Below are 23,807 nucleotides of genomic sequence, written 5' to 3' on the forward strand. Positions count from 1 at the left end.
ACTCAATCTACACATAGGTCAAACAAAACATCTGTCGTTCGCTTTACCTGTACACACTATATAATATACTCGTTCAAACTATAGCATATGCCAGTACATACCATACAACATACCTCTACACACTATACACTATACTCGTAACACTATACAACATACCTGTGCATACCATACAATATACCACTATACAGTATACAATATACTCGTACAAACTAAAGAATATACCAGTACATACTATACAACATACCAATACACACTATGCAATATACCAGTACATACTAGACAACATACCTGGACATACTATACACTATACCAGTACATGCTATACAAAATACCCTACACACCATGCAACATACCGTACATAATATAAAACATACCCATACACACTATACAACATACCGGGTGCACATCATACACCATACAAGTACACACTATACGACAGACCCTACACACTATACAACATAGTTACCCATACAAACCATACAACATACCGTACACACTATAAAATGTACCCGTACATATCTATACAACATACCCGTACATACTATACAAAATACCGTACACACTATACAACATACCGTACACACTATACAACATACCGTACACACTATACAACATACCCGTACACACTATACAACATACCGTACATACTATACAACATACCATACACACACTACAACATACCCGTACACACACTACAACATACCCGTACACACACTACAACACACCGTACACACTATACAACATACCCGTACACACTATACAACATACCCGTACACACTATACAACATACCATACACACACTACAACATACCCGTACACACACTACAACATACCCGTACACACACTACAACACACCGTACACACTATACAACATACCGTACACACTATACAACATACCGTAAACACTATACAACATACCCGTACACACTATACAACATACCCGTACACACTATACAACATACCGTACACACACTACAACATACCGAACACACTATACAACATACCCGTACACACTATACAACATACCCGTAGACACTATACAACATACCGTACACAGAGTATTATATCATTATAGCTAGCCCCTGGGGGAAAAGTGGACTATTTGAGACATCAGATCGCAAACATTTTAGAAAACAATAAACCACAAAAAGATAACTTAAACATTGCGGAAAGGAAAACTCTAAAAACTTTGAAAGCTGACCCATCCATCACCATAGCCCCAGCAGATAAAGGCAGAGCAACTGTCATCATGGACACCAGTGACTTCAATGCCATCACCAGCAAGATCCTAGATGACCAGACAACATACCAAGAGCTGAAGAAAAAACCCACCACCCGACTCCACAGAGAGCATAAAACCCTGCTGAAAGAGCTCCGAGAAAAAAATGAAATTGGCCCAACCCTCCACAAGAAGATGACTGTCCCTCACCCCAAGCCACCCTACGCCAGAGCCGCCATCAAGGTCCACAAACAGCCAGTCAAAGCCCGCCTCCTAGTCTGCTCAAGAAACACTGTCCATTACAACACTGCCCAGTACCTAGCCCCCCTTCTTGCCCCCTTGCGGAAAACTGCTAAATCATTCATCACTGACTCCACAGAATTCTGCAGAAAGATAAGCACCATCACCGAGCCAGGCACACTCGTCAGCCATGATGTGGTAGATCTCTTCACAAATGTACCCAGAGACGAAGCCCTATCCATCCTCAGAAGAAGAATTGAAGCAGTATACCTGGACCTTGACACCCATCTATCTATAGACAGCATCATCAAACTTATAACCTCTTGTATTACCTCCACCTACTTCACCTGGCAAGACAAGATATACCAACAGACACATGGACTTCCCATGGGATCCCCGCTGTCCCCCATCATCACAGAAATCTACATGACGGACCTAGAAGAAACCGCCCTCCATACATCACCTATCACCCCCCTCTGCTGGTTTAGGAAAGTCGACGACACTTTTGTCATTCTCCAACCTGACCATGACCCCAAGACCCTCCTCAACCACCTGAATGCCCAACACCCCAGGATGCAGTTCACTATGGAAGAAGCTGAGAGACAACTACCATTCCTAGATGTAAGAGTACAGAAAGATCCCGATAACAAACTACAAACCAGTGTCTACCGTAAACCCACCCATACGGATCAGTATCTGCACAATTCCTCTAACCACCACCCACCACAAATCAAGAGAGGAATCATCGCCACCTTAGCCCGACGTGCTGTCAACATCTGTTCCACGCCACAACAGCTAAAAACTGAACTCAACCACCTCCGCCATGTATTCACTAACTTCAACAATTACCCTACCAGCCTAGTTGAACAAACAATCAACAGCATCCTCAGCCCTAGAGAGCGGCCTCCACGACAACAGACAGCCCCGTTTGTCATCAGTCTTCCCTACATAGGAACAGCCAGCCACCAGATCCGCAGACTGCTAAAACACCACGCCAACATTGATACAGTATTCCAGAGAGGCAGGACAATCCAGAACATCCTCAGCGCCAATGGCAAGCCCCCTACATCAATGAAAGAAGACCCATCTGGAGCCGTATATCACATACAATGTGACTGTGGCGACTCCTATGTAGGAGAAACATCCAGGCCCCTACCCATTAGAATAAAAGAACACAAGACCTCAGTACAAAAAAATCAGCCATCTCCGACCACACCCAAACCCACCCCGATCACAACATCCAGTGGAACAACATCAAAATCCTGGCCAACAACTAATCAGACTACAAAACCAGGAAACTCCTAGAAGCCATCTACATCAAAAGGATCCAGCCAGCAATGAACAGAGACCAAGGCTATTACATCCCGCCTGCTTACCATCACCTAATTGCTAAATCCCTTTGTCCATCCAATTAATACAGTGGCTTCCATCATCTCCATCTGTCTGCTTGTTTACTCTGTGTTCATTAGTCATCCACTGGCTTCCAATTAGCTTAATCACCTCTCTGTGTCCATCAACTAGTCACTGTAACACCTTAGATGTCAATAAGTGTATAAATGAATGAATGATCTTTATTTCCTCCATTAATTTCGGAGAGTGATATACATTTGGAATCATGTTAACACAGCATATTTACACGAACATTATGCAGAGAAATTGGCAATACAATACTGAATATTTACATGTCATGGTCCTGGTATGACATATACTGTCTATAGATAGAGCATTGATCTACACCGAAACGTCGCACTAATTGTAATAAAGAAGTTGTTCATCCATAGAACTCGTCTTACTTCATCACTCCAACTTCTAAATGCCACTGAAAGAAGTTATATACCGTACACACTATACAAGGTATCCGCACACACTATACAACATGCCCGTACACTCTCTACGGCATACCCGTAAACTATACAACATACCCGTTTTACGCCGCTTTCAACAGTATTTTAGGCATATTAGCTTCATGCTTGAAGTAAGCCTAAATTGACGTTGACGGTAAACGGTTACCATAGCCTGGTTGTTGTTTGATAAACCAAGGATTCTGTCAAGGAGTCTTGGGTTCGAATCTTCCTCCAGCTGACCTAGCAGTATAAAAACCCCTCAAATTGTTGTGCATTACGGCGGTCGGATAGGCTGGTGGTCAAAGCGTTCGCTCGTCAGTCCGAAGACCCGGGTTCGATTCCCGATATGGGTACAATGTGTGAAGCCATTTTCTGGTGTCCCCCGCCGTGATATTGCTGGAATATTGCTAAAAGCGGCGTAAAACCACACTCGTCCATTCTCTCACTAACTGCTGTGCATCACTCTGTACCTACAATGTCCGCCACAGATAGAAATGGCTTTTTAGAATATGTTTGAAATTTGATACCCAAACAATAAAATATAACAGTATAATTTATTGGTGTGACGTCAATGTTTTTAGGTTGTAGGATGTGGTTTCCACACTCGGAAGGAAACGCAGGATAAGGAGCTTTGATCCAATCTGATATACTTGTGATTTACGGGATAGACGCTACCGGTAGAGCAGGACATGCTTACCCTTCTCGCGATTTTCAGTGATCTATTAATATCATATTCATCGCTATGTTGCCTTTTACGCCCAATGGAATATGTTTCGTAAGATAATCGAGACCAGTTATTCTCTGTCATTGACGTGTCATATTAAGATTCAGATCACTGCTACTCGCAAGCTTATATCTTTTACAATATGTGAATAAGTACAATAAGATATCATTAAATATCAGCTCGTATCGTGTCCAAAAGTAACCCGTCGGGAAAAAAAGGAGTATACACTAATGTTTTATCGTGGCTAATAATGAAACAAGCAATATGTGGTGTTTCTGCGATTGTTTTCAGCCAAGTAACGTTTTGCTCGAATCAAATTTTCAAGTGTGTACTTTCTCTTGCGCTACAGTTTATGTACCCAAATATTCAAATTAGAATTAAAATCATAACACAGCCATCAAGTCGGAATTTGAACGCAATTTGACGAAACTATTTGTCCTATACCCTGATGAAGATCGGTTGGTCACAATGGCCACAGGGAATAGATAACGGGGAACAGTGGGTTGGCATATTCTTCCAATTGTCACTTGGCAATTGTATTCAGTGAGTGAGTATGAATATACGCCGCTTTTAGCAATATTCCAGCAATATCACGTGGTGGACACCGGCAAATGGGATTCACACATTGAACCCGTGTGGGAATAGAGCCCGGGTTTTCGGCTTGACGAGTCAACGTTTTAACAAGTAGGCTTCCTCGCCGTCCCTCAAAGGTAATCGAGCACCGTCACCTTAAATATGAGGGTTACTAGGCCTCCGCCAAATTCATTAATATTTCTGACAACGCGAAAAAACAGCCTCTAGAAGCAAGTACTACATGTACAACACGTGCGTTTATTGCGCAGTTTGAACCAGGTATATTAAATATATATACGTAGTTTCCAGTTCAGCAATAATGTTCGTACCAGACGCAATCCATTACACCTTAACAAGAACTGACAACCGGAAAATATGGCGACAAAAAGATAATGTGATAACACTCATGTTGTCCAATATGTCGATATATTCAAAGAAACGGGTAGGATTTGAAAAACAGCAAAGGTTAGACACGTCACTACAAAAATGTAATGATGTTTATCTGTATAAGGTATTAATGTTTTGAAGGCAGGTCACGGGTTATTGAAGCTAAACATGTCTTCTCATTAATGGTTGCCGACCATGTCAAGACAGCTTTTGTATTCGATAAGATCCAAACATGCTATCAGCTGTGATATATACATTTGATTGGCAGGTGTGTTACATTACTTAGTGACGTGATGGTTAGATATGATTGACAGACATTCATGTAGATTTCACACGATGATCATGGACGTGGAATTATCGATAAGAAGCCATTGAGTTTAATACGTTAACCCAATGTCAGTGAACACAATGATTCTGATAATACAGGTTGTCATTTATTATTGTTAGATACGTTCTTTGGAATTAAACGTGTGAATGACAAGAAGGCATAAACCTAATTTTCATCAGTTATTTAAAATGAATCAAATGAATCCATCCGTGGTCCTTCATTTCTATATGTGAACAAGAAATGTTGTTGGCAAGACTGTTGTACAAGTCATGTCAGATCGTCACATACATGTATTACGGCGACCGGGTACTCAAATACAATGTAACTTTGATCGTTCGACAAACTGATACTAGAGATATATTCCGTGACGGAATATAGCTATATGGCTGAAATAATGCCGATGCGGCGTTAATTTTTAACTCACTGTCCCGAGATACCAGATAAGCTTACTTGCTAAACCAATGAGCTTGCAAGAACAGCCCGATGAACGACAGTAAAGGATGTGAGTTATACTTGAGCGGCATATACCAACAGCGTGTTATGCCAACAGCGTGTTATGCCAACAGCGTGTTATGCCAACAGCGTGTTATGCCAACAGCGTGTTATGCCAACAGCGTGTTATGCCAACAGCGTGTTATGCCAACAGCGTGTTATGCCAACAGCGTGTTATGCCAACAGCGTGTTATGCCAACAGCGTGTTATGCCAACAGCGTGTTATACCAACAGACTGGTGCACGCATGCAATTATGCTACAGCGTGTTACAATACTTGTTTCGTTGAGATAGGCTTCTGCCTTAGTTTCACCCTATTGACATGAGTTCGAATCCAATGTTCATCCCGTTTAAGATGAATGGCCACACACTGGCGCTCAGATAAAACAATGTCTCTGAGTGGTGTGTCCATGTAAAACTGCGGCATGGTGCCTCAGTGGGCCAGCACTACAATATGCCATTTTCATAATCATAAGATATTTCTGCTAATATTTCTCCATTGTAAGATTCCGACTATATCATGGCGTGTGTTTATGAATAACTATCAAATAGTGATGGCACAAGTGTTCTTGAAAATGTGAGGGTATCTTGTCCCATCGTGGCACCCTCACAAACACAGGCAAAGGCAAGATAAATGTTCACAAGAAATACACGTCGGGAATATATTGCTCAATTCCAATAGGGAATTGCATGAGACAAAATTGTTGTTACTGATGCGGCATCTTTGGTAAATGTCATAAACATGTTTACTATGAAACTTGTAGAAACTTGTTTAAAAGCGACACTAGTCCGGACCTGTACCCGCACGCACGCACGCACGCACGCACGCACGCACACACACTGTTAATGTCGTTAAACCCAACGCCTCCTCATTTTATTATTTTACGTATTCTTGCGTAATGTGGGCATCTTGTTTTTAAGGTATGTGATGGCATATTTGGCGCCCACCTTTCATTGGTGCTTAAGGAACAAAGAAACCTCTTCTATTACCAGTACAAGCGGGGTTAAGTGAGAATGCAGTGACGCCAACATAGATTAAGTGTTCGTGCACGGTCATGGAGAGAGAAACATTCATTTTAATCCAGCCTTTCCTCTTTCCAAAATCACATGCTGAGTGTTTTGGGACGACATGCGATGGATCTTAAGAGTGAACGTGTCATATCTTCTACTTAAAACCCAGGAGAAAAAAAACAATGTATAACTTTCATCCTGCTTTCTTATACCCATTACAACGTTTGGTATCTAAAGGAATTCAATTCGCATTTGAACAACTGGTATGCATGTTATGATAAGAATTACAGCCAAGGAAGACCAGGGCCCACTTAAAGCCATCTCAGCGCTACGACTACCGTACATGTGTTAAAGTATTGGACGATCGTCGTAGCGCTTAGATCGCTTTGTGCAAGTGGAAACAGTTCCCCTGCAAGAGTGAGCGAGTGAGTTTGGTTTTACATTTTCCCGGTATATCACGGCGTGTCAGCTTAATGTGGGAGGAAAGCCCGAAGTGATGCAGGTCTCAGACAATAAATTATTACCACTTTGGGGAACCAAACGAGCAGGGGTATGGTGTTGACAAACCTGGCAAAATAATCAGGGCGAACTGGGATTCAAACTCACGACCATAGGTTCCTGGCATGCCCAAGGGACGCAACTCTGCACAGCGATATTGAGGCGCCTTAGACGCCCCTGTATGCAAAATCGCATACTGACTGAAAGCTTCCTCGAGTGTGGGGATCGTTTCTCATTGGGTTTTTTGCCCAAACGTAAAACAAAATTCACTCACTCATTCGACAGGAATATAATTCTGGGACTGCAGAGGTAAACTTGTGGTTAAAGTTTTGCAATTCACACATAACGCCGAAGATTCCGTTCACTTCTTCACACGGGTACCGTGCTGTCATTGTATTGACATTGACAGAAAGCAGCGAAATACCCATCTTCGATTACCCAGTGTATAATATCTATTATTCTATATATTGTTGACCATAGTCTGCCATATCTTCATTTTTAGTATCAGTCTGATTTGAATGATACGATGCTGAAAATAGATGTCCAAACAACTCAGTGGCGAGATTATTATGCCACGTTACTGATAATTGAGCTTACAACAGTAACTATATATGGTCGGGCATGAGTCAAAGGTATTAATCGTAATAGATTGGCAATATAATACCCTGGATAACGGAGGATGAGTAAAACCTCACACCCTCACCTTCAACCACGAGGGCAAATACACAGATGTGTGTCTACGTGCATGACGGACCATTGAGACACTGTGACGAGTGTGTCTATCCCTGTTAGGTGTCTGTATTCCGTTTTATTGTCTTTTCGGCGACTAGAGAAGGCTTAAGAACTCGTTATTCCTTCGCAATAGGCCCCTGAAGCGTGCTTAGGATTACCCTAACGCCCATGTGGATTATCACGTCATATGATCAAAAGCAAGCATGCTAGGTTTATGCAGCCTCTATGACATGCTGGGGTATCTTGGTATCTGTCTTGTTAAGCTAATGGAGGACAAATGTAAACAATCTCTCGGTACGTGGTAACATTTCACCAGTGCCCCATCTGTTCTATCCCTAGCCTTACATATAGCGGCCGCCCGTAAGGATCCGGTTTAGAATTGGTCTTTAAAAACCCATGCTTGTCGTAAGAGACGACGAACGGGATCGAGTTGTCAGGCTCGTTGGCTTGGTTAATGCATGTCATCGTATCCCAACTGCGTAGGTCGATGCTAATGATGTCAATCACTGGATTGTCTGGCCCAGACTCAATTATTTGCAGATCGCCGTCAATTATATTAGGGGACTATTGGTGAGTGTGGCGTTCAACAACAGACCGACAAAATAGATATAGAGACTGTAGGGTGTACATCCGCGTGCACGTATTGTGATACAGTTAGATTCTAAATACTCTGGACGATGTGGGGTAGCCTTGTGATTAAACCGTTCGCTCGTCACGCAGAAGTCCAGGGTTCCATCAGCCATATGTTATCAACGTGTATAGCCAATTTCTGGTGTTCTCCGCCGTGATATTGCTGGAATATTGGTAAAAGAGGGGCAAACCATACTCACTCACTCACTCACTCACTCTATATACTCTTGCTCTGGGCACAGTTCTCCAATGTCATGCGGAGACACGGGTGGATCTGTCCTTTTAGGCGCCACAATTCCCAGTGCAGAGTTGCATCCATTAGTTGCGCCAGGAACATGTGATCATGGATGGAAATCCCTGTTTGCCCTGATGATGTTCCTATGTTTGTGCCGGCTGGCTTCGCCAAAGTAGCGAACGTCCAATACCAGCATCACCTAATAAGTGATCTACTCTTCAAAGCGGCATTTAGTCAACATACCATACCATACATTCAAACTATATTGCGTACACGTACTGCTTGTGAAAAATATGCATTCCTCCATGGTGTGTGGAACTCTAGTTTCTGCCCTTTCAGGGGCTGTGGGGTAGCCTAGTGGTTAAAGCGTTGGCTCATCACGCCGAAGACCAGGGTTCGATTCCCGACATGGGTACAATGTGTGAAGCCCATTTCTGGTGTTCCCCGCCGTGATATTGCTGGAATATTGCTAAAAGCGGCGTAAAACCATACTCCCTCACTCATTCTGCCCTTTCTGTCGTCCCCCGCAGCGATATTGCTGGAACATTGCTCAAAGCGGCGTAAAACCATACTCACTCACTCGTGTTGCCGCCTGTGTTGAACTGTGTTGGTGTATACCCAGTGTCAGATGCCTTCTTATGTTACATATATATCCCAAAGTCACGTGTTTGCAAACTCGTTAGCATCCGTGATCAATCATATTATCAATCTAAAGTATTCTCGCTTTTGATGTATAGTATGTATGACTGAAACGCCTCTGAGTTAAACAAACATTTTTGTCACTTACACAAATCACCTACGTCATATTGTAAAAGCCCTTAAACCGCTAGGGATCTAGCTCGCGCCATTTGGGCGTTCCTCCCTTAACACAAAGCCGGACAAGTGTAAAACTATTAGTCCTTTTGACACCATCCAGAAATGGCTCCAAGAACGGACTGTATTTTATAAACATATCCAAATTCCCAATTTCTATTCACATTATTTTGAAATATACGAATATTCACGTTCGGGATATAGCCCAAAATAATTGCAAGGAAGAGCGTGCCTTCAGGCAGCAGGAGGACAAGTAAAGAAAGTTGACCCTTAATATAGCTAATGTTTGCACTCTTAGGCCTCATAAGGGGTGCGGTCTCATGGTAACTGGTCACCATTTAAAAGTGGGAGTTTCTCCTCCGCCCGCGTTTATGCTTGACTTGCTCGATATTTCTTTATGGGATAATAGTGTAAGGTGTCACTTTTTCACCCCAAATTATTGACAATTTTTGGACTGATGCACTCGGAAACGCTCCGACTCAGCTTAAAAGGAATACACCTCATGATAAATTCTTGTTGTGCTTGATATCCAGTTGCGGCACAATTTTGTAGTCTATCAAATAAGCGCCACTAACTGAAAATGTAAGCTAGGTTTAATTCATTGCACACATAAATATATTTGTTTCCACGCCAAGAATGTGAGGGTGGAAACGATGCGGTGTTCTCTGCAAATCTCTATTTTTAAGCTTCACTGCTATTTTTTGTGAAAATAATAATAATACGGTATCATTATGGCATTTGCCTTCTTTGGTAGGGATAATTGGATTAAGATCAATCGTATTTTGCCTTTGAGAGTTGATTTCGGATGATATTTCATAGTTTAGTAAGCTTAGATGGTTTAGGTGCATGACTGGATCGGGGCTAGAATATGGCCTTGTCGAAATCCCTTACACAGGCACGCTGCAATAAGCACCTTTATACCAATGTCTTTCCACTACTAGTGATATTCGGAAGGCGACGTCTTGAACATTAGTCATACAGCACACTGAGTGAACCCATCTTAGGATACACTGGTATTGATCAAAGAAGCTTTTACACACACATGAGAAAGATAGTGTTAAGCCCTTGAACATGCTTAACGTGTTTATACAGAAGTGGAGATATGATAAACTTCTGTGTAAATAATAATGATGATGTTCATTATGGACATATGATGATGTTTATTATGGACATATGATGATGTTTATTATGGACACATGATGTTCATTATGGACACATGATGATGTTCATTATGGACACATGATGATGTTTATTATGGACACATGATGATTTATTATGACATATAATAATGTGTATTATGGAACTATGAGGATGTATATTATGGACACATGTTTATTATGGACACATAATGATGTTTATTGTTGGCATATGATGATGTTTGTAATGTACACATGATGACGTGTTTTATGAGTGTTTGTTATGGGCATATGATCTGTATCATGACATATGATAATGTATATTATGGAACTATGGGGATGTATATTATCGACATATGATGTAGATTATGGACACACGTTTATTTTGGACATATAATAATGTTTATTATGAACATTAAGAGCACAAATACTTACATTTTTAGAATTTCGGTTGTAAACGTATTTAACCCCATGGAATTCTAAGCAGATATGGATCCAGTTTGAAATCGGCTGCAGATAATGTGTGATCCTGCCTCTGTCGGGATCGTTTACCGCAGCACTAACAGGATATCAGAATAGTGTGGACTGTTTCACAAAACAGCATTCACTCGTTCACTAAATAGACGCTGGGGAAGCTTAGTGTGACGCCGATGGCCAGTGTTCCGATTACTGACTGAGAAAAAGACACTCACTCAGTCGTAAACTTGTTTATATCGAAATAATACAGTACTCATGTCGATGTCGATCCAGTTATGAGTATCGAACGTTCATATTCTATAGCCACAGTACTCACAAGCCTGTTTACAGTGCTGTCATATAAACAAATAGACCCCGAGATCTTGGGTTTCCCCGAAGTGGTAAACATCCGAGACCTGCATGACTTCCTCCCACATTAAGCTGACAAGTCGTGAAATAACTAAAACACTGTTAAAAGCGGCATTAAACCCAAGTCACTCACTCACTCACTCACAAGCATACAACTCATCCATCAAGCATGAGATATTAATCAGGGGCCGTGCCATGGTGGTTTCCGCATCACAATACACGGGTACAACGGGTGTGATCAGATCTTCACGTATATTCTTTCACTTGCGTCTCCGGTATGTCACACATTCGGCCTACATGCTGTATAAAAAGCATGTACAATATGGCAGATATATGTGTGTACCGTCCCCAGTAATAGACCCATTATACATGCCTTCTCTCATGTCAAGTGTGTAAGATAAGTAATAAAAACCAAACTATTTCTTGCCATCACCTGGACCACCTATGAAAGTCAGTCCTCTCACGGAGTTTACATCCACACGTCACAAAAGGCACCCAAGTCATTGCCTGTATCCCCCAGGGGATTAAAAGGGCGCTTATACGGCCTCAAGTGAAGTGAAAACTAGGATGTAGGGGCTTGTATTTAAACCACATTAATGGACTAGAGGTTGCTGTACGTATGTAGTTTCAAATTATATCTAATGATAAAACAGACATTAAAACTTAAGGTGAGAAGTTTGGAAAATAGGGGATTAGGGGCTATAAAAGATGGCTATGGTCATTACTGGACGGTTCAATGGGTAGTTTAAAAGCCACGCGTTGGAAAAAAGGGGTCTTTTATTAAAGTGTGACAGGACCGCAACTTAGCAGTAGGGGTTCTTAACCCGTATTATGCGTCGTCTGGAAAGGGGGCAATTTAAAGCTTTATCGTCGAACTATTTGCGGTACTCGGAGGAATACATATCTGATGAAGTGGAAAAATCTGAAGAGAGCGGACGGACCACAGTGATTTTGTCTATTGTTCTCGGTCGTGTTTACGTTCCTTATTACAGAATCGGACGTTAAAAGATAATAAACGTACAAGAATTTCATTTATGTACATTATCAAATTTATTGATAAATAAATTTGGTCAGTCGTTTGTTATTTTAATCTTGTAATACCCACAGTTCACAATGCTTTATTTCTTCTTTAGGTTAATCATAACACTGTCACTCTTTTCTTGTGAAATTTTGTACTCAAATATGTATAAATATATGTATGTACTGTGTTTACAACAATGCATACTGCTCCACGTATGTGCAATTTCGAATCTTTGTCGGTTGATGACCAGCCTTAAATAACGTATGCATTTAAGTGTAGTTTTTTGACGTTTTGTCAATGATACAGCACTATCTCGTTGGGGAAGACCAGATGCGTCACATAATGTATCCATGTGGGGAATTAAGATTCAGTCATCGGCGTCACAAACGGACCGACCTTCGTTCATGTGTAAGTAATAGTCGTGTTATACTTAATCGAACTATCGATGCATCCCAAGTGTCCAATCTCCGGTGTCAAACGATTTCAGACAAGGTACGATTTCAGTAACTAATGCCAACTGCCGCACACTACCAATAGTAGCGATAGACATCATAAAAATAAATAAGTAATATTATTAATAGGACGGGTGGCAGACTTAGTACTTTATCAAAGCCGATACCTATTGTAGCAGCTACTCCCTGTTATCCCATTATAGTACAGTCTGTTGTCCAAGACGACAGCCAAATTATCAAGTTCCACGAATAACATATCCGTGTGAAAAGTGAACATTTCGTGCAAGCGACACTTTCCATTCAAGGCCTACAGACCAAGGCTTCTGTGTAAATTCCGAAGTGCGTGCCGTTCAAGCCCCTCTGTTGTACAAACCGTATTGATTTGAGTACATTATCGGGATATAATTGTGCTACACATGACCCAGGGCCTGTAGCTGGGCTCCAAAACACTTAATCGGTATTCGTGTTTATCCAAAGTACACCACAATCTGCTGAATCTGATATTTGGCTGATGTCTAAGGCTTTGTCATCAAGTCGAGAATTGCCCGTTTAGGGTTGTGGATTGACGTACGGAACTATTGCACTATCAATATGTCAGCAGTTATGGCAATGTATAGTATTTTAACTATCACAATACTATCAAAATGCACTCGATTGTCAATCCTTGCATAAAAAATATGTTGCCACCTTACAAAAACAACACATTTCGTTTTGAACATAAATAGTATTTTTCATCATTTCGCATCAAGGGACTATGGTTCGTTTAGTTTGCATATGTCTCAAAATTGATGATCTCGTACTGGACATAAACGAAAAATACACTTCATGTATCATAAATCATCTTATAGCAATGTTGATGACATCTGAGATTTAGCTCTGCCTATTGTTCAGCTGAAGAAACAAAAACAACATGCTATATATCAGAACGTATTTGGCGTTCTGCAAAAGCACAGACAGAAATTAACTGGATATAAAAAAATTAAACGTTACAATACAGATACGCACTATATAACATTAAACAACATAAAAATCCCGATTGTGAAGATGAGTTTGATCAACTCGAGACACCGCTATTGATTACCGTGGCCAGTGAATCGAAGAGGCCAGACAGCACCAGCAAAACCTAAGCACCCTTGGCATGATGAGGACTATATAGTTAGGGCACAAACGGCTCATTAAAGTCCCATTACGGCCAAAAGGCTGCTTCAACGGATGGAACTCTTTGCACGGTGTAATTTCAGTAAGCATGGTGCGCCAAGTCCGACTACATTAGAAGCCTGTTGTGGCCGGTCTGGTGAAATGTAAAGCAGGGAACGCACATTTGCTTTGTCGACTGGGAGACATATATTGGACATGATTCTACACCTATCTAAACACGTCGATTTAAGTCATGAGTACTATTCGTATTATTCATAAGGATAAATAGACGATTTAGACATTACGTATCTACAGGAAGATAAAGGCCTATGATGGCGTCCTCTGGCAACAAGATGTGAAAATACAGTCGCATAGTCTGAAATAATTTGAATTTGAAAAGGTAATTTGGTAACTGCCTCGACAGATCTGTTTCCTTCTCTTTAATGAATTCAGATACCTTACATTCCAATGGTGATAACAGAACAATAAAATAGGTTGTTGAAATTGATTTGACACACTGGCGAGTGTACAGGTCGACGTAAACTGGCAACACGTCTGAGTGTGCACTTGTAGTCTTTCGAGGAAGTTTTCTGTCTTGTTGACATGTTGTCCCTGTACTTCTGGACTAGAACTTGTTCTTTACCTGACTCAGTGGACAAAATTATAAGACTTTTAGTGAGTGAGTGATTGAGTTGGGTTTAACGCCGCTTTTAATAGTATTCCAGTTATATCACGGTGTGTCAGCTTAATGTGGGAGGAAAGCCCGAAGTGATGCAGGTCTCAGACGTTTACCACTTCGGTGAAACCCACGAGCACGGGTATGGTGCTGACAAACCTAGAAACATAATCGGGGCGAACCGGGATTCGAACCCACAATCATAGGTTTCTGGCGTGCCCAAGGGAAGAACTCTGCACAGCGTATCGCGGCGCCCTAGACGACTGGGCCACCCGTGCCCCCTACAAGACTTCTAGACAAGAGCGGTTTTGCTGGTATAGTGTTGTTAGTGTGTTAGTGTGTGTGTGTGTAATGTTTAACCCTGCACTGAGCAATATTGCAGCTGAATGACGGCTGGTAGCGACTAACGGATCTAAGCACAACTGCTACCGTATATATCTATGTTGACGCACGGTTGTTGAGACAGATATTCCTAACGTATCAGACGTGTCAATGTTATAGAATCTAATCTCATATGAATCCGCTTGTTTTATTTGGCTACTACCGTGGTTCCTGGAGTATGAAGCAATGTGATATAGGTTTATGTCTTAATCAAACGATGACAGTAACGGCAATATTTGTTTGGCAGATTTTCTGCATATATATACAGAGATTGCAAAACGTGTCATGTGTTTCCGTTATGTCCTAGTGTCAGAAGGTAAGACATTTTCATTCCAGTGTTCACCGGTATAAAAATATATTGCAAGTGATTCTGTGGCATTTCACTGGCTAACCAAGCACAATTTTGCGTTTAAGTTTCCACGCCCACTAACAACTGTTTCTTGATAGGTTGATAATAGAATGGGCGGGGACTGTGGTGAGGTTTTGCGCTAAACGATGTCACTGATTTCGTATTGTTGTCTACATGTTTGTCTGTGTTAATATTAAACAAGCAGTCTGTGATTTTGTTATGGTTGATGTATGTATCTTTAAGAATTAACGTCAGTATGTTTTGGAGTTATACACACCAGTTGCAAAGTTATACTCCAATGACGCCCAAAATACTGAAATCAGTTGAACTTCTTAAAAACTACTGCCTTGTTGATGACGTCTCTTTACTGTAATGGAGCACCAAACTAAAGCCGTCGGGGTAACATGTATCTTGGTTTATCCTTTGGGAGTTAGTGGGTAAATACAGCAATGTACAGCATAGTTTCAAAAACTTCCTGGTTATATGAACTTGTTTATAACCTTTTATAACCAGTGGGTAGCATTGGTTCTAAGAAAATTATATTTCTCGTAAGAGTTGACAAAACTTGATCGGTTGGTCGAGCTTAGTGACTTGGCTGATGGCACGTCACCGTACCCCGATGAATATCTGCTCATGCTTTCAGTCACTGGTTGTTCCAGAACCAGATTTGATTGTTAACAGGCCGCCTTGGTATAACTGGGATAACTGACAGCGTCAGTAAACAACATTCACTTACTCCCTCTTCTGTTGATGCAACTGTTCCCTTGGGGCGGTCGGGTAGCCTAGTGGTTAAAGCGTTCCCTCGTCACGTCGAAGACCCGGGTTCGATTCCCGACATGGCTACAATGTGTGAATCCCATTTCTGGTGCCCACGCAGTGATATGGCTGGAATATTGTTAATAGCGGCGTAAAACAATCTTCACTTGCAACTGTTCCCTGCGCAGTAATTTGGATTTCGAAAACTCCAAAATATACCTTACTGTCGTGTAAGGCGAGTCAATAGGGTCTTTGATCATGCATATGATAACTGAAATGACAAATGATTATTGTGACTTGGCTGGTACATTCAGAATGTTAACGAAACGGAACAAATCGATGGTCACACCATCGATAACTTGGTCTTGTCACAATCCCACTTTAAAGACCCATATGATATGACCGATGAAGTCCTATCTTCTCAAACCTTACAACTGCTATAAAAATTGATGGCATACCACAGTGATCCACTCTGTTTGATAAAATCCAAAAGGTTATGTTCTAAACAAGGCTGTATAAATCTTGCCAATCACCAAACTAGACGGAAAGCTTTAATTCTTGAGCTCCCAAGAGAAAGTTCCAGGGAGGCAGCGTTATGATTTATTGTTCGTCGGAATGGTCATCATGGTAATGCATGGAACAAAACAGAGGGTCGTATGAGTGCGCGTCCCATGGCGATGATGACAACAGCGTTAAATTACTGTTACAAAGTGGTGATGGGGAAATATGATATTCCAACTGAATCCAGTATATGTTTTCTGAACGAATTCTTTCTACATAGACGACACTATCAAATGACACACAGCAATTTGCGTGCTTGACAGAAACCCCTTGAATACATACAAGAAGCTGTGCATTCTTGGTCAAAAGCTGCCATACTCCTTTTTTGTACGTTGTGTCTGTCTGTTGTCATAACCGTGTCACGAGAACAGACACCTGTTGGACACTTCATAAAAAAGCTAATTTCAAGGAAAAGATACCCTTCTCGACCTAATGTCAAACGAGTCAAGCAGTCAGAAAACACTACGACTCTTAAACATTCCTGGCGTTATTTTCTTCTAAACATCATAAGAGAGTGACTTCGCACAAATTGAAATGATCACCCGAAAGGACATCATACGGTGACGATGGTTCAGATTACTCTCAAACTTAAACACTCTTGATAGGTCTTGGAAACGTCTCGCTGTGAAAGAATCAGGTTAAAGCTTGACTATTTTTTGAATGTTCTTAGACGTTTTTCATACCTTGTGACATTAACCCATGTCATTGAAAAGAAGGATCGTAGATACAGTAAGTCATGGTGTCTGTAGCGTCGAAATTGTCGCTATCAACAGGTGATAATTCGTTGACATGAAAAGAAAATTGCGGTTTTAGCTGTTTCTATCATATCATGATTCAGAAGGATTAGGGTTTGTGAGACATTTCCAGAGTGCTAAAGCCCAGGAGTAATGGGTTAAGGAGAAATTAAACGGAGAATAGTCCTGATGAGTAATGTGTGTGTGAGTAATTTGAAGGCGAATAAAATCGTCCTTTACCCGCGCGGCATGGTGTACATTTCATTTAAACGACAAGCATAGGTATAGTTCTTGGCATAGATATCCGATGTCGATTTCAGATTTGATAATCAATGTATGCTCGTGGTATTAATCTCGAAGCCGGGCGGGTCATCTCATGGTGGGCTACAGTGGTAGTAAATTGCTAGCTATTGCTCGCGTATGTCCCCCCCATAAAGAACAGTCTCGTAAACTCACGCGATCGGAATGTTATCTTTTGTAATACATTACAAATCTGTTATGCGTGCATTTCATACCGTACGATGGTACAAATGATAAATAACGTTATACATATGCTGTTTTTTTGTTGACGCTCATACGCTTTGAAGATAGTCTATCTGAAGATATCTTATTATGGTATTGTAAAACATTTTTTCCCCAAAACACATACCTGAATGTTTGATGCGCGCACGTAAATGATAGATGCCAACTGACTCTAATTATACTGATCGTCAAATGCCTCTGTAAATATACAGTCACTTTAATTCAACAAAACGTATCGGGTACGAATTTTAGTCCAATGATGTTTATATCATAAAGTCGAATTGCAAGATTCTAAAACTGCGTAATATTACTGCATATGGCGCACATGTGTTGATATAAAAACATTACGGGCGTCTGCATATTCAACAGAACCCGGATTTAATCCAGTGGTATAATTTTGCTCCTTAGGTCTGCGGCAAGCCTTTGATGGTTAACCTCTTGTCTTAATAAGCACGGTGATAATATTGACAATGCGATAACACTCCACTCGACTCTTCATCATATAGATTACTTAAGTAAATACTCGTCAGATTGTATAATATAATATCAAGAAAACCTCCGATCTCTACGTCGTTAATATCTTAATAATAAAGCGATGTTACACCAAACCCTAAACATAGATTAACTTTGGCTCAATCTGCCGTGTTGGAGTCCAAGTTCTGCTCGGTGTATGGGAAAACTAGGTGTAATTTTGTACGTTTGGGAAAGTAACTTTAATTGAAACGTTTATACATTTGAATAATATAAACGTTTTAAACATTACCTCCTCGGGATAGTTATCATGATATGTTGTGTAAAACTGGGGTTTAAAGGTAATCAGAGATTCAATCGTGATGGTTGGCTGTCTGACTCCATGGAGGTGTACATTCGGGATATACGACTACCACTCCTGACACCCTGGTCACGAGATAGCGATACGTAGGGTTCAAGCAAACAACAACGGGGGTTTTGAATATTGAGAGAGATATTTCAATACAGGACTTGGTCAAGTGTACTTGAACTTGAGATTGCTAATTTTGGTATTGATAAACTGTTGAAATATTTTTGAAATACGTAACGGAGATCAATAAATCCATGTTGAGATGTTTCATGAATAGATCCGCAATGGACAGGATGGTATAAATTGATACTGATGGTCATATATAACGCAACGTTCATATTTCGGTGGCTTTACTAAGGCACACTAAAGCTCACTGAGGGTATTGTAGTTTTAAAACATCTAGAATATACTTTTATCATTAGCAAATGAATTATAAAAATATATAATAATTTATCATTTGGTAATATTGGCCCTCACTGCGGGATTTGCTTAGTCACGAGAACAAAGGGGCCGTATTTGAAGTTGGTGGACAACAGGTTCGATGACCTGTACAATCGGACATCATGGACGATGTCTCTTCCTGTTCTGCCTGCTCGAAACTCATTACACATACTAAGACTGTGGACGTCCAGGTGTAACGCTGCTGACAGTACCACAACCACGGGGCTCCACTCACCCGTTCAATGACTTGTATACACATCAAGGATACATTACATAACCCACATGACATGTGATAGGTATCTCATCCAACGAGGAATGACATGCACATTTTCAAGGGTATAGTAGAGCGTTACGAATACGTTACAAAATAATAGTTACGTACACTATGAAACAAGAAACCACTTCAGTCTTACAACAAACTCCCCATACATCAACATGCAATGTGCTTGAGTGAGTGAGTATGTTTTTTGACACTTTTTGCAATATTCCAGCAACCTGAGAACATGTTGTGCCCATGTTGGGATTCGAACCCGGGCCTTCAGCTTAACGAGCGACGCTTTTACCACAAGGCTACCCAATGCATCGTGCTTATAATGCATGAGATAGCAAATGTATCTCTACATCCCACGTCGTTATGACTGTTGTCATGAGAGCCTTATATTGTCATGCCTTATGTTGTCATGATAGGAAATTACAGTAATGGTGTTGCATGCGTAAACTATTTTATTTATGTGTTATATGGAAGACGGCATGTTAAATGAATATAATTATAAACTCCCGGACAAAAGAATGTATACACTTTTGTTGATGGTGACTAAAAATGAAAGAAACAAAAAATAGTTTTTCAATGGTGATGTGTTTGATACGGGTATCATAGTTGTGTTTTCGACCTTGTGTTTCGGCGACTGTTTTCACCGTAGTAACGTTTTAATAACGTTTGTAATGTTTTGTCAAATCCAATTTAAAAATTTATACCTTCTTTTGCCTGTCAGTTATTCACTAGTCTTGCATTTTTCTTCTTCATTCATTAAATGATGAAATGGTCACGTTTGCTTAATATTCATAATTCGCAATTCGTTATACAAAGTTACGGCCCTTGGGATCCCATGATCGTGGGTTTGAATCAAGGATTCGCCATGATTAGGATTCCAAGTTTGTCATCGTCAGATAACACTTCTCTTGGGTTTCAACACGGTGACCAACATCACTAATCTGTATTACTTCAATAACCTGAAGAAGTCCCCAAATGTCCTCAACAGGACCACCTGTAATGGGCATTTTGTGGTTAAAACTTGTCAGCTGACCGTGTGTCTTAATACCCTGACGGCTCGGAGCATTGCTCGTGATATCAATCACTGATGTGTCTGGTTGACACTTGATTAAGGGCAGAAGAGCAGCCCAGTAGATAAAACACTCGTTCTTGACGCCGCAGGTTCGATTCCCCGTTTTGTAGTGAGCCCATTTCTGGTGTCACCAGTATTTAGACTTCATGGTTACAAACCACTGTAACCTACTCCACACATCTGTCTGAACCTAATTCCCAGCATACCTTATTTAAGTGCAAACGTGCCTCGTTTTCGTTCACGGCACGTGTCGCGTCAAAGGTCACCTGGGGTTAAGATTCATCCACTGCGGATTTGAAAAGTGCATTAAGAATATGAAAGGAAATAGAACAACCCCTCCTATACACGATGTCAACACTTAAACTTACGCGAACAGGTCTTATTCTACCGTGATCTCAAAGCTTAAGTCAAACTTTTTAATTGTCATATCAAGCCAGTGTGAGACTTCGGCAAATAAAATGTGATCCTCAATTAGAAATTGTACTTGGCAATTTTTCCCATGTGCTATTTGAAATGTAAAGATTGGGATTTCTGGATTACTGGTACGACGAACAATATGTTTTGAAAGGGGCATTGCGTACAGAATCCATTGGCTGTATATACCGAGCAAATATCAGATGAATATCTTCACCTGTCTGCGGTATGGCATAATGTTATGTTTATGTAGTTATGTGCAGGTCTATTTGAACACAAATGTATTTTCATCAGTCTATCGAGATGCCCCACATTCATTACAAAGAGCAAATACCTCGGACATTTTTCTCTTTAATGTGAGTGAGTGAGTGTTCGTTCATTCGTTGTTTAACGCCGCACTCAGCAATAGTCCAGCTATATGACGGCGGTCTGCATATAATCGAGTCTGGACCAGACAATCCAATGATTGACATCATGAACATCGATCCTCGCAATTGGGATACGATGGCATGCTTCAACAAAGTCAGCGATCCTGACCAACTGATCCCGTTAGTCGGTTCTTACGACAAGCATTGTCGCCTGTTACGGACCTGCAATGGTAAAATGTGTGAAGCCCATTTCTGGTGTCCCGCGCTGTGATGTTGCTGGAAAAGTTTCACTAACTCACTCGACCGGTGAAGATGGGATAGAATAGGTCTTCTCCACTTCGGCAAAAGGAACACCACTAAGCTATCCAACCCTCATAATCACAATTATGGTTATAATTACTCGAGGTTGTCGAAATATATATGCATGGAAAGATTTATGTTAATATTGTTAACGATACTGAATATGATTGTTGTATGCAATAACATACTTTTATAAAATAAACAAATATCCCCTTCAAGATTGAAGGACTGGTACATCTCAAACGTTAAGGCTTTGAACATTGACAGATTGACGACGACTTCAAAATATTTTCCTTTGTGTTTCTGGAGCTTAATGTATAAATAGAGAAAATATGATAGGATGGACTGGTATGAATTTCACATTATTAATAACCTGTGGAAGTGCCATTCCTTTTTCAGAATTATCAGATAACACGCCATTTATGTTAAAATATGCTTTAACTCCACACCAGACAGAGTAATAGCTAGTGAAATATGCGATGAGAGGCATTATGAGAGGCATTAATATATTATTACATCAAAGATAATTATTTGAAAACTTTGTTCAAAAAAGAAAATCTTAGGACGAACTCATTAAATGAAATTTATGGTTCCAACTCGCCTTTCTTAAAAATTGATGACTCGTAAAGACAGACAAGGTTTGCCGTACTGTGAATTCATAGAAAAGACGTTATAAAAAATTATATCACGACAACCATATTGTAATTCTATGATAGTTAACTTTATGGGTATCATATTATACGTTTATTATATAAGGTGTTTTTTGTGAATATTTGGGTAGTTTTGATAAATTCATTGCTTTCACCTCCCTTACCGGGGTTCATATGTCCTGTACTTTTAACACTTTCGAGCCATGATCGACTGACTTTTATTACATTTTAAGGACGCTTGATAATTCTTCTTTCTCTGTAGGCCGGGACATGACTGGCGTACGGAACAACAGGTGTGCAGGAAACTTTAATGAGACTCTACACTTTGTAGGCAGCGTGTGTCCTATGATGGTCCTACTTCGTAGGTGTCTTGCGCTATCACTAAGACATTCCATCATCAAATCATGGTCTTTGAATATTTTCGGATTCCGAGGAACATTGTTACCAAACAGCTTCTTTTATCTGTAATGTCGTATTGACTAGAATAATTGCAACATGAATAATTGATATCACTTTATCCGAATTGGTTACTTAAGAATTGACTTACAAAAATATTGCATTTGTGGAAGTAGAAACGTTAATACCTTGTGATTATGGAAAAGGTGTTGTCGCTTTTATTTATTTTGTTCCTCCGGTGGGTGTTGGGAAGGGAAGTTGTCGGGTGTGGTTCCTGGTGGGCTGTCGGACGTTATCGGGTGTTGTCGGATGTTGTCGGGTGTCGTCGGGTGTTTGGTTTCGGATGGGTTGTCGGGTGCTGTCGGATGTTGTCGGGTGTTGTCGGGTGTCGTCGGGTGTTTGGTTTCGGATGGGTTGTCGGGTGCTGTCGGGTGCTGTCGGATGTTGTCGGGTGTTGTCGGGTGTTGTCGGGTGTGAGGTTTCCGATGGGTTGTCGGATGTTGTCGGTTGTGTGGTTTCTGATGAGTTGTCGGGTGCTGTCGGGTGCTGTTGGATAGTTGTCGGGTGTTGTCGGGTGTGTGGTTTCTGATGAGTTGTCGGGTGCTGTCGGGTGCTATCGGATAGTTGTCGGGTGTGTGGTTTCTGATCGGTTGTCGGGTGCTGTCGCGTGTTGTCGGGTGTGTGGTGTCTGTTGAGTTGTCGGGGGCTGTCGAGTGTTGTCGGATGTTGTCAGGTGTTATAGGGTGTGTGGCGTCTGTTGAGTTGTCGGGGCTGTCGAGTGTTAACGGATGTTGTCAGGT

The 23,807-nt window shown here is 40.9% G+C and overlaps 1 protein-coding gene across 1 annotated transcript; it reads left to right on the forward strand.

Moving 5' to 3' along the window:
* The first annotated feature begins 1,249 nt into the window (after positions 1-1,249).
* Positions 1,250-2,764, forward strand: LOC139479354 (uncharacterized). The gene has a single exon (XM_071262211.1). The coding sequence runs from the start codon at positions 1,250-1,252 to the stop codon at positions 2,762-2,764; it is 1,515 nt and encodes a 504-aa protein (XP_071118312.1).
* Positions 2,765-23,807: the final 21,043 nt, after the last annotated feature.

This window comes from Haliotis cracherodii, unplaced genomic scaffold (genome assembly GCF_022045235.1).
Source record: "Haliotis cracherodii isolate W230 unplaced genomic scaffold, xgHalCrac1.p SCAF_4, whole genome shotgun sequence".
Taxonomy (NCBI): Eukaryota; Metazoa; Mollusca; class Gastropoda; order Lepetellida; family Haliotidae; genus Haliotis; species Haliotis cracherodii.